The 12,393-nt window shown below is 41.5% G+C and overlaps 1 protein-coding gene across 5 annotated transcripts in view; it reads right to left on the bottom strand.

The window, feature by feature from the left end:
- cep295 (centrosomal protein 295) overlaps positions 1-12,299 on the bottom strand; it is a 44,625-nt gene extending 32,326 nt beyond the window's left edge. For 3 of the 5 annotated variants that reach the window (XM_061783170.1, XM_061783169.1, XM_061783167.1), the window contains exons 1-6: positions 11,927-12,298; positions 6,360-6,560; positions 6,001-6,125; positions 5,830-5,923; positions 2,472-2,588; positions 2,265-2,405 (exon numbers count right to left, since the gene is read on the bottom strand). In XM_061783170.1, coding sequence (XP_061639154.1) covers positions 2,265-2,405; positions 2,472-2,588; positions 5,830-5,923; positions 6,001-6,125; positions 6,360-6,560; positions 11,927-12,025 — 777 coding nt within the window. In that variant the 5' untranslated portion in view covers positions 12,026-12,298. Of the gene's footprint in view, positions 1-2,264; positions 2,406-2,471; positions 2,589-5,829; positions 5,924-6,000; positions 6,126-6,359; positions 6,561-11,926 lie in introns of all 5 variants that reach the window. The other 2 variants (XM_061783171.1, XM_061783168.1) reach the window with 2 other exon arrangements.
- Between the last annotated feature and the right edge of the window lie 94 nt (positions 12,300-12,393).

The following is a 12,393-nucleotide window of genomic DNA, read 5'->3' on the forward strand; positions in this document are numbered from 1 at the left end:
TTCTTTGTTATTTCTTCAATCCTGGATAAGGGTTCATGGGTAAGACTAGATTTTTTTGGGGCTCTTTTTTATTATTGATGCGCTGTCTGGCGCCACAGCAATGCGATTCAACTCAAGTGTATTGTTGAAATGTTAAATAAAGAAAAAGGAACAGAGCATTTCAACTTGAGGCACAGCGCCGTAATGGTAAACGCCCACCTTGACGCAGCGTTGCGTTTTGAACCGCATCAACACGGCATTCAAAATGCAGTGTAAAGGCGCTTACGGATACACGCACGGTGTGTGTCGAGTCCTCGGTTGAGATCTGGAGACTGGCTAGGCCACTCCAGGACCTTGAAATGCTTCTTACGAAGCCACTCGCTCGTTGCCCGGGCAGTGTATTTGGGATCATTGTCATGCTGAAAGACCCAGCCACGTTTCATCTTCAATGGCCAAGGTTTTCACTCAAAATCTCACAATATATGGGCCCACTCATTCTTTCCTTTTCACGGATCAGTCGTCCTGGTCCCTTTGCAGAAAAACAGCCCCAAAGCAGGATGTTTAAACCCCCAATGCGTCACCGTAGCTATGGTTTTCTTTGGATGCAACGCAGCATTCTTTCTCATCCAAACACGACAAGTTCAGTTTTTAACCAAAAACTATTTTGGTTTCATCTGACCATATTACATTTTCCCAATCCTCTTCTGGATCATCCAAATGCTCTCGAGCAAACTTCAGATGGGCCTGGACATGTACTGGCTTAAGGAGGGGGACATATCTGGCACTGCAGGAATTGAGTCCCGGGCGGCGTAGTGTGTTACTGATGGTAGCCTTTGTTACGTTGATCCCAGCTCTCTGCAGGTCATTCACTAGGTCCCCCCATGTGGTTCTGGGATTTTTGCTCACCGTTCTTGCGATCATTTTGACCCCACGGGGTGAGAGCTTGCGTGGAGCCCCAGATCAAGGCAGATTATCAGTGGTCTTGTATGCGTTTCATTTTCTAATAATTGCTCCCACAGTTGATTTCTTCACACCAAGCTCCTTATCTATTGCAGAGTCAGTTTTCCCAGCCTGGTGCAGGTCTACAATTTAGTTTCTGGTGTCCTTTAACAACAGCTCTTTGGTCTTGGCCATAGTGGAGTTTGGTGTGTGACTGTTTGAGGTTGTGGACAGGTGTCTCAAACAGGTGCCGTTAATACAGTGGAGGACAGAGAAGCCTATTAAAGATATTATGGGTCTATGAGAGCCAGAAATCTTGCTTGTTTGTTGGTGACCAAATATTTATTTTCCACCACAATTTGCGAGTAAATTCTTGAAAAATCAGACGATCTGATTTTCTGGATTTTTTTTCTCGTGTCTCTCATAGGTGAGGTATATCCATGATGAAAATTACAAGCCTCTTTCATCTTAAGTGGGAGAATTAGCACAATTGGTGAATGACCAAATACTTTTTTTCCCCACTGTATCTTGACCCACCGTTTAACTTGTTAGCTGAGTATTTTGTTTCACTCACCCGTTGACTTCACTGAAGTTCAGCACAGTGTAGGCTGAGGCTCAGAGCAAGAGGGAGCACGTCAAAGACTGCACCCCGTTACTTCTACACATAGTGAAACCTCCCTTGTACAATATAACATTATGACCTAATCTTATTGCAAGCGGTGCACTGAGGTGACTGGTCATGTATTTTAAAAAGGTTATGACAAACTTTCGATCACAGCCACGCTGCTCTTCTTCGCCGATTTTGAGCACGTTCTTCTTCAGGTCGGCAGCTCAGCGGACAACAGGCATCCAAACTAGGAACTGAAATTTTAAGATTTGAACAATTCCGGCAGAATTGGAATGTTTGTCCGGGTTCCAATTGATTGTCCATACTCGATGCCCAACCCAAGGACGTGCCCTGTGTCTGCAGGATCAAGGGTTGAGCGAAACAATGTTGGATGTTTTTTGGGCATTGTTATGGTCAAGTCAGGACGACAGTAAAAGTTCATTTTCACAATAAAGAGATTGTTGATCGACCACCACTCATCTCCGTGCCATCGTTAAAGCAGAATTATTTTTTCACTATTGCATGAGGGCATTTGGTGAATTTGCCAATTAATAGCTGACATGATTAATTTATAAGATTTTTCAGCTAGTGTGTTGTAAAACCCAAAACATGATTGCCGATTAATCGGCTTTAAGCTTTAACAGTCATTGTGCAGTGGTAAACTCAACGCGTCAACTTGGCGGTTTAATCCTTAGCACTGCGTATTGCGTCAAAGTAACAAGTGCTTGAAAAGTCATACCAGTGCAAGGTGCTCTTTCCGCATAGCTGATTTCCCTCGAAGACGAGCAGTCTCCATCCGCTCGGCTCTCTTCCTTTCGTCGTCCCTCTGGAAGTCCTGCAGCCTCTTCATCTCCAGTTCCGCTCCCTCATGGGCATCAGTCTATTTGTGCGAATCCACTTAGTACAACGCAAAACAGGAACATACGGTTAACGGCAAGGCTTTTACCAGCTGCGTGTCCACCGCTCGGTCCACTGTGGCTGCGGTCATGTGATAACGTGTAAAGGCAAAGGCACTGACATCTGACTTCTTTCCCACATGCAATTTCTCTGAATCAGTAGCCTGCTTGAAAGGGGAAAAAAAACACTGTATACAGTGAACCACAGTATATTCGCAGTTCGCCACACACAGATTCCCTTTTTTTTTTATATATATATTGGGATGGCCGTCAATTAGTAACAGATTTTCGCTATTTGTGGTTGGGCCCATTCCCTATCTCCTGCAAATAGCGGGGTTCCACTGTACAGTGAACGCCTGCTAAATCACAGTTCTCCATTTGGAGATTTTTAAGCGATCCATTTTTTTTAATAGGTTTTTACAATATACCGGCAAGTCCCAATTTAGAGTTGCATGCCTTCAGTGTTGTACCATGTTGTGCCGCAACATGCTTAGCAGCCCTGAGGTACTGTATATTGGGAGACATGCGGCGTAAGAGCAAGAAGAGGACATAATACAGTAACACATTTTGCCATTTTAAATGTTCCCAGAGCAGAGAGAATAAATGTCTGAGAGTATAATTGTATGCAATGTTAGGAAGAGTTGCTGCTCAGTGATCAAATAGCAGTTTATAATTAGCGTAACAGCTATGCTAATTTCTGTTAGCCCATTTATGGTGTTTTACATTGTATGTTATGGTTTGGTTGAACGGTGTTTAAATATACAATGTTTATCTTTTGTTTTACATCAACTTTACAGTAAACTTCACCCGGAAGTGACAAATTAAGCAGCTTGAAGCAAGCATGCTTTACCTCTAACTTGGAGAACTAAGCAAACGGAAGAGTGAAAACAGACAAAGTAATACTTTAAAAAGTGTATTTTAATATGGTTAAGTGCGTTTTTATTAGTTTGCCATAATAATTTTTTTCCCCTAAAAGATTCTCAAAAGTCGATAGTGTACCATAAATAAGCAAACTAGATTTTTTTTTTCCACATTGTAAATGTATAGCGGTTGTGAAAAATGTGTACTTTCATTCCAAAATTATATGTAATGTTTGAAATTTTGACATAATACTGTACACTTTCGCTGCTTCACACCTGAATAACGACATCTTCGCAGGCGCTGACATGACATATATCATATATACCTGTCCAGATGGACTTCTGGGTCACAGACCGGACATGTGTGAGTGTGTTACGTCGGCGCAACGCCATTCCCTACATATCCCTGTTAAATGACTCTGTTCCACCGCAATGCGGTCTCCAGTTGGTTACCTTTAAGACGTTTCACTTGGAACTCACTCCTTCTTTGATAGCTACTCCGCATTGCTACAGACAGTAGCTAGTTCCTGCAGCTGCTTGCATCTCCAAACTTGCAGTACAAGAGCCGGAGAAAAAAAAAAAAACACCCGTGGACCACACACCAACTATTAACTAACGACTTGATTCATCCAGTGCTGTGGACTCCAGGGTAAGCACTACTGTGGTAAACCAGCACCGCAACAACAATCTCGCTCTTCTCCTAGTCAGCCATTGCTACATGCTGACTCCTTTGTACCTGCAAAGTCATCGCAGCACAGGGCCGACATGGCACCTAGTTGCAGCCTACCCGGTAAGACTGTAGTATTTCCAACAGTACAAATGTTATACTTACCGTATCATTGAGCATTGATTTGAGTCAACCACAGTCTTTGTTCGTTGCCAATATGAGAACACGAATAGAAATGGTGAGGGGCGACACAAACGTTCGATTAAAAAAAATTATAATTACGTCAGTGCATGATCACAGAGCAGAATATTTCATTGAAAAGCCTAATAATACTACATGTTTTGTGCATGGATAGCAGCAAATAGATGGTATGTGTTATACATTAGTAAAAGGGATTTCCTGATTTTTTAGTGTCTAATTTTGGGGTGCGTAATATACTCAAGTGCTTATTATAGACAAATTACGGTAATTGTTTTTTGTGTGTATGTATTTTGTCAAATATTTATATAATTACTAAGACTGTTTCATTCGAGTCCCACCACTATTAAACCTATCACTGTCATCTTTGGCCTGCCGCACACTGCGGTACAACCCTATGGACCAGACCATTAGATAAAAATAGGAGTTGCCGACGCACCCCTGCACATTAGTGGTTGGATATATGGATGCCCTGAATAGCAAGCCTGTATAGGCCTTTGTTGCTGTATATACAGCATATTGTACTTAATCACATTTCTTCAAGCATAAAATGACAAGATTAATAGTTAAGGAAGCAGCAGGTTCCTAAGGAGGATGGACGTGGGCGGGAATAAAAGCGAGTGTGGACATTTTAAAGGAGTCTCTCTGACTCCATTCATTTGACCTTATCCAGCAAGGTCTGTATTGCTGTAAAACATAATATTTGATGTTTTATATTCTCCAATTATTTGGCTTGGGTCGGCGCGGCGGCAGCTCGGTGTCTCGCTTTCTCAAAACCCGTAAAAAAAAAAACTTTTTTTTTTGGGCATTTTGATTGGCTGTAAGCTGCGATGTTGCGACAGCGATTAAAATTTTGAAAACCAGTGGCAGACTGATTGGTCATTCATGAAAACAGTTGCCAAACCACACACAGCCTTTAGACATTTAAAAGGCCAATATTTTGGCTATTTACACCTCCACAGAGTGTTAACATGGACTTAATATAAAAGTGTCAATTTGATGTGTAAAAAAAAATAATAAAATAAAATAAAATAAGAAAAAAACTTTGGTTTTGTCATACAATTTTCCTCTGACAGCTACTTCTGTTTGACCCAGTTTTGTATCCGCTTTGTCCATATTTGGCTAAGACCGCCCCCTTTCCTCTAATTGATTTCCTCCATGTAGAAGAGCAAGTTTGTTATATATAGCAGGGCTGGCTCAGGAGCAGGGATATAAGCGGAGCTCTTCGCTAGTGACGTAGAAAAGCGTGGAAAATTCGAATAACCTGATTTCAGGCCTCTTGGCAGAAAAACGTCTGGACCTCAGGAATGCGTGGACAATTTTAATTCATATTTCAAATTTTTAGTGAGGCACCATAGAGCCAATATTAAATGTCAAATACTAGAAAAAGTTGGTCTGCTAAAAATAGGGCACCATTCAAGTACATTTCATGCGGTCTTGCATGCATGAAAATTAACTTTAGTAGCTAGAGTTTACAATTGTTCAAGTCAAAAAGCACAGTGGGTTGCAGATTTTATATTTTTTGTATTAAAATAAAAACTGTTGCTATGCTTCTGGCATGTATCTTTTTTTTTCCGTTTACATTTCTTGTACTATAATGGGATAATACCAAAGTGATCATTCTGGTCATGATAATCGTGATATGACATTTCAAGTACGACCTTTTAGTACAGGGTAACACACCAGAATTGGTTTTGGTGTAGGCACCGGGAGGTTGGCCACTTTTGCCGATCTATCCTTTTCTACCTGAAGTGCCTTCTTCCTGGCATTGATTGTTCTGGAAGGGGGGAAAAGGGCACAATTATTTTGCCATTCTGCTTTGATATTCACATTCAGACGTTGAAAAATTCTCACCGGCTTTGCGTTTCGATGTCTTTAAGCCTCTGCGACTTCAGCTCCTTGAGGGCTTCTCGAAAGCGCTCCTCTGCTTTTGCGTGATTCTGCGCCTCCCTCTGGGCTAAGGCCGCCAAATCAGGCTCCTTTTTCAGGTTGAATGACATTTAATACATGAGACGCTGTTTTGTATTCAGATCTTGAGGATTTATTCATATTCTTGACGTGGATCTTAAGGTCAATGTACTAGTACGAGCTTTGTCTTCACTAGTAGGACAAATACTGCAAAAACACACGCTCAGAGCACCACTAGAGACGTGCTAGATTTGAACTAACGGTATTATAATTTTATGTTATGTTACTGAAATCCATATTATTACATTTTCTTTGGCCATTCTCTGTCCATGGCCGACCATCTGGAGGCTCTGTTCGTAAAGCATCTGCAGCATGTGCAGTTTTTCGCTCCGTTGTTGCTCCCATTCTTCCCGTAGTCCCTGTCCCAGCAGCTCGAGCTCACGCCGACGCCTCTGCTCCACATTCTGCCGTGTCTGCAGCGCAAAATCCTTCTGCTGCTCACGAACCTGGAAGGGCGACAAGTTGGAGTAGGGCTGCACAATATTGGAAAACAAATTCCACGCGCAGTTTTGAAAATGTACTGCAGTTCTCCTCCAAGTCGGGGGTGTCGCTACGGCTGGTATTGGCTAGGACACCACAGGGTGGAGTTACGCCCAGCATTACTAAACACCCACCGGCCTAGCCCGATGGACCAAGAGCACCTCCAAGAGGGAAATAAATGCGATAACCACCTTGTAGCTGCATACACCATTAGAAAGCAAGAAACTCTTAACTTGTTATAGCTTATATTAAAAGAACACCAAATACCATTAAAAACGAACTATATATGTGATGATATTGCATTACTTGATTATAATAAAAAAATATATAAATAAGGGTGCTGAGACACGATTATAAACCAACCACTTGGGGTAACGTGACATTGGATCTGCCGTGATACGATTAGAAACTATGCCATTTTAGGGAAACTTTTTATGAGCCAATCAAGACCAAGAGGTGGATTTTAGAATAAGGTGGGCAAATCCCAGATGTTCTTGTATGTCTTATTGTGATTGTTCAGTATTTCCATCATCCTGGCGAATAGCTCTGTTTGTTTGAGGCCTTGAATAAACATTCAGTGATCAGCAAATTCCAAATTGTCATAATAATAAATAATGTTGAGATATTTCATTTTTATGTTACCAAACCCTTCTTCTACAGTAACTTAAACAATACTTTAAAAAACTATTATCCTTGTCTTCTGATTAAAAAACTAGTTATCTCTCAATTTGTTGTGTAATGATATGATTTGATGATTAAACATTTCACTGTTCTAACGGCCCTCTGAGGGAAATCATAACTACAATGCGGCCTGAGACAAAAATGAGTTTGACACCCATGAATACTTTTGAACAGGGGTGCTCAATGCATCAATCGCCATCGGTAGTATTGGTAGATCGCATGACATTAAAAAAAAGACATCAGCCTATCATCCATCCTGTTGCTTGATTGATATACATATATAATCGACGATATCTGAATTTTTCTCACGCACATGCGCAAACAACGCTGCTAAAAGGTAACTCCAGATGCGCAAACAATGGCACCAAGTGTGTCAAAACTAACAAGCTATTCAGTGAGTTACCTCCAATTTTAATCTCTCGGTGTTTTCTCTTAAACTTAAAGGTTATAAAAATGAGTGGGGGAGCTGGACCAAGTAAGAAAAGAAAAACCTACCACCTTCATACGGAACGAGGAGTATTTTTTCACGATGACATTTTCGAAATGCGTATGCCTCATCTGCCAGTCTGCCATTGCATTACCAAAGAACGGAAATGTGGAGCATTTTAGGACTGTGCATGGAAAATACGACACCGACTACGCATCCGTGGCTGATTCACATCAGTGCAAGTCATCGGAGTAAACTCAGGTAATGACAAAAAAAATGTACAGTTAATTATGTTGTGCAAGATTGGCTCATGCAGTGATGCAAGGTACATCAACATACATTGGTGCTTTGCTGTTTCGGCCGCCCAGAATTTAAGCTCACTGGTGGCGCTCTGCGCTCTTAAACCGGAGACATGGTCGCGGCCCCCAGCCCCCCCAAAAAAGCCCCTTCCAGTTGCAGGGCGTACACTTACCGTTAGATGATAAGATAACTTATTCAAAATTATTTTTAGAGGAAGGACAGGAATTGGCTCCTAAAAGAAGAAGAAGGCCAAAGAAGGGAAGAGCCACAATATGTGCCAAACTGTTAAAGAACAATTACCGTAAATATATGTAAATGCTTCACAAAATGAGTTTCCTTTTAACATGTGTCCTAATGATCAGAATATATGCCTGTGTAGGTTGTCAGTCAACAATGTCCTCATAATCTGAACAGTTGAATTGAGGCTCTTCTTATTTGTTGAAGTTTTAATTTAAAAGGTGTCTTCAGTTCTAAATTTTCAAGTGTGGAGTCCCCATAAGGCGCCAGCATGGTGCAGAGGCCAAGAGTATGCCCTGAAACTGGAGGGTTGACGGCTCGTATTCCCACCCGAGCACATCGTCCCTTGGCAAGACACTTAAGCCACATTGCCCATGAATGTGGTTGGATGTTTGGTGGTGGTCGGAGGCAGCATAAGAGCAGAATGGCAGCCATGCTTCTGTCAGACTGCGCCAGGGCAGCTGTGGCAAGATAAGTAGCTTGCCACCAGTAGGACCGCACGATATTTTATTTGAGCATCGTCATTCCGATGCATGTGTGCGCAATAGTCACATCGCAGTTTCTGCTGCAATGTAGGTCTTCTGAATTATACAGTGAATCAACTAATATTAAAAGTGACCAACAGAGGGATGTGCTTGGACATGCTAATAGAATGCATGTCTGCTGCATTTCCTATTTCGCTCTTCAGAATTAAACTAGGCAAGCACGCGGCAGCTGCGTGAGTGCGCGAGGTGTGTTCAGGAACACTGTCTAAATGGGAGTGAATGTGTTATTTCGTAATACAGTACATAATTGTAAAAATTGATTACTAGGAAAATTATTATTTCTATCAGATTGCTTTAATTAAACACTGTAAGATCACTGTGATTATATGGAATTTATTGTTTTGTAATATATGAGTTGATAAATTATTTTATAGTCAGCCACAGCTGCAAGGAATGCAAAGTTAGCAATGTCCTTTCACCATCGTTCCTGTCATACCGTGTTGCGTGTTTTTGTTTGCACATTAAGGACGAAGATCCCGTTTTTGTTTTAATTCCCAATTTAAAAAAAAGAAAAACACTGTTCAAGCAACACGTTTTTCCTCATGTTTTTGAGATTGTAGAGTGAAAGCTTCGGCAGGCTACTAGTGTGGACTGAATGCGTGGCAACAATGGGGAAATGAAATGCCAGTATTTTGAGGGTGACAGCCAGCAACATTGAAGGGAGGGGGGGAAAAAAAAGGAACTTTCAAGTAGGTCATTTTGGACTGGTGAATTTAGTTCAAAATTTTGAAGTATGAACTATGAACTGAACTTGTTCATTTTTGTCATGGTTAACTAGTTACCATAGAAAATTTACTTTCCAACACTGATCCTGTATTATTTCACATTGCAGGTTTAAATGTTGTTTTTTTTTTAAATACAAAAATTGCAATGTAATTTTTTCCAGCATCGTGGATCCCCAACCACCATCAGGTGTAACTGTGGAATGAATGATCACAATCACCCCAAGCTGAGAACAATAGCACACTAGCCAACGACTTGAATACCTTCTACTGCAGATTTGAAAAGGGCACTTTCACACCCCACACCCACCCAGCCGCACCACCGACCACAATCACACCTCTGACTTCTCCGTTAACCATCCACGAACAGGATGTGAGACCCATCTGCAAACAACAAAAGATTAACAAAGCGGCAGGCCCAGACCATGTGTCCCCATCCTGCCTCAAAGTCTGCGCGGACCAGCTCGCTCCAGTCTTCACACAGATCTTCAATAGATCTCTGGAACTGTGTGAAGTACCATCCTGTTTCAAACGCCCCACCATCATTCCAGTTCCCAAGAAACCTACAATCTCAAGTCTAAATGACTCGAGACCTTGATATCTGTGTTCATGAAGTCTAGCTCGACAAAGCGGTTATCGAATCAGTCCTGTCTTCTTCCATTACAGTCTAGTTTGGTGCTGCTACAAAAAAGGAAAAACTCTGACTGCAACGGACAATCAAAACTGTTGAAAAGATTGTCGGTACCCCCCTACACACCCTTGAGGACTTGCATGCTGCCAAAACTAAGACAAGAGCGTGCAAAATCCTCTTGGATCCTCCACATCCCGTACACCGGCTCTTCCGGCTCCTACCCTCAGGTAGGCGCTACCGATCACTGCAAACTAGAACTAGTAGACATTCCAACACCTTCTTCCCTCTTGCAATCAACTTCTTAAACAGCTAACCTACAATTCTATTGCAACATGCTGCCAATTTTTTTCTCTTGAGTTTGTTGTCACATTTCTGTCAGGCCAATTATACATTACTCGTGCACTAACTGTCATACTCTCGCCACACTGCACTATTTGCATATGGGTTGTTGACCAATGCTGGCCACTCATGCCAGAGTAGCATCTGCCCCACTTGCACACTGACTGAGGAGTATCTGCAACATTTGCACAATCAACATTGTCCAAGATTATCACGCTAAGAGTCACCTTAAACTCCTTGAAGTCTCGGCACTCTTTGCACAATGGTCATTGCACCGGACTATTGCTATATTAGTCATTCAAACGGTTGTAAGTGCTCGAGGACTCTTTTTGCACAATTGTCAAAAAAAAAAAAAGTATTGTACCAGCATTACCAGATAACAAGCAACCCTTTATTGCTCAGTGACTGTTTTTCTCAATGTCTATGTCTCAAAAGTGGTCTCTGTCAATTGACTGTCTGTTGTCGTACTAGAGCGTCTCCAACTACCGGAGACACATTTTTTTTGGACATATTTGGTAAATAAAGATGATTCTGATTTTTATAATGTGTTCAATTGTAAAAGGGTCTTTGAATGCCTAGAAAAGTTATATATAAGTGCAATGAATGTCTGTGCCGGATGAGTCTCCTTTGGGTGGCTTAGTGCAAGATGATTGGACTGCTCAGATGTTTATACTTGGATGATCTTTTGTCAACAACGCTGATGTAGGTGGCACGCCTTCCAGTAGCTACGTGTGTGTTTAGTTAAATGTCACTTGTAAAGTTAGTTCGAGTAAATTAGCAAACACAGAGCACAATTTAATTGCATCCTTTGGTAAACGTTTCAAATGAGAGCACCGATCACGACGAGGAAATTAAAGCGTTTGAGGACTCCCAATCACATGATAGTGAATGTTTGGCTCTCTTGGCATTGGAAAGACTACTATACACGTAGGCTGCCACTGGTTTACTTTTATATAAAAGGCTATTGTTGATAAGCTTCCATGTTATCTGCTCTAACTTCGTGACGATTCATAATTCTCCGAATCGCAGATCCAGCGCCATGGTTGCGTTTTAAAGTGGCGTCCTCTATAGTTTTTAGAGTAAAAGTTGCTGATTTTTTTTCTATTGCAGTTGCTCCTACTCTGACGTGTCGCTATTTTCTTGGTACATTGATTTAGTAATCTTCGTCATTGTGTTGTGACGTGATAAAACTGCTATGTTTACAGATTATTATGACTTTATTCGTGCTGCGTCTTCTTGGACAGATCACCCTTGAAATAGAGACCAAGGTCTCAATTGTTTTGTTTTTAAAAAAAATTCAGATTAAATAAAGGTTTTGATTGATTTCGAAGTGCGCCAAATAAAAGCGACCGAAAGCAATGCGGACTTTGAACGGGATAACTATCACACACAAAAAAAAAAAACACGACGTTATACAAAGCAGAACGTCGAAAAGTCTGTTCTCTTTTACCTGTTGTATTCGTAGTTTTCTCCTCCTCTCCCTTTCTTCTTGTATCAACTGGGCCTCTTCGTTGGGGCTCAGTCTTAATTTTCCCAGCCGTCTCGCCATTGTCTCTCGGTGTATACATTTCTCTTTGGCAATAATATGCAGCTAGCAGCTCCGTTAATTAGCCCAGCTGGTTAACTTCGAGGCGTCGCATACGTCTCGCCGCTCGAACGCGAGTTAAACGATCAAATGCGATCATATCAAGTTGTGGCTGGAACGCTAAATTACAAAAAGTAATGCGGTCAACGAAAACGAAATGAGACTTTTTGCAGCAGGCAAAACTGTGCGAACTGCGAAGCGGCCGCGTTGAATTTGTAATACGTCACATCCTGTGGTATAAACGTCCCGCCGTGTTCGCGCGTATCTTTGGGACATTAGTTGTATCATTTAAATGTATTCTCTTGATATTATTATTTACGTTTATTGACACT

The sequence above is a fragment of the Phyllopteryx taeniolatus genome, chromosome 8 (assembly GCF_024500385.1).
Source record: "Phyllopteryx taeniolatus isolate TA_2022b chromosome 8, UOR_Ptae_1.2, whole genome shotgun sequence".
Taxonomy (NCBI): Eukaryota; Metazoa; Chordata; class Actinopteri; order Syngnathiformes; family Syngnathidae; genus Phyllopteryx; species Phyllopteryx taeniolatus.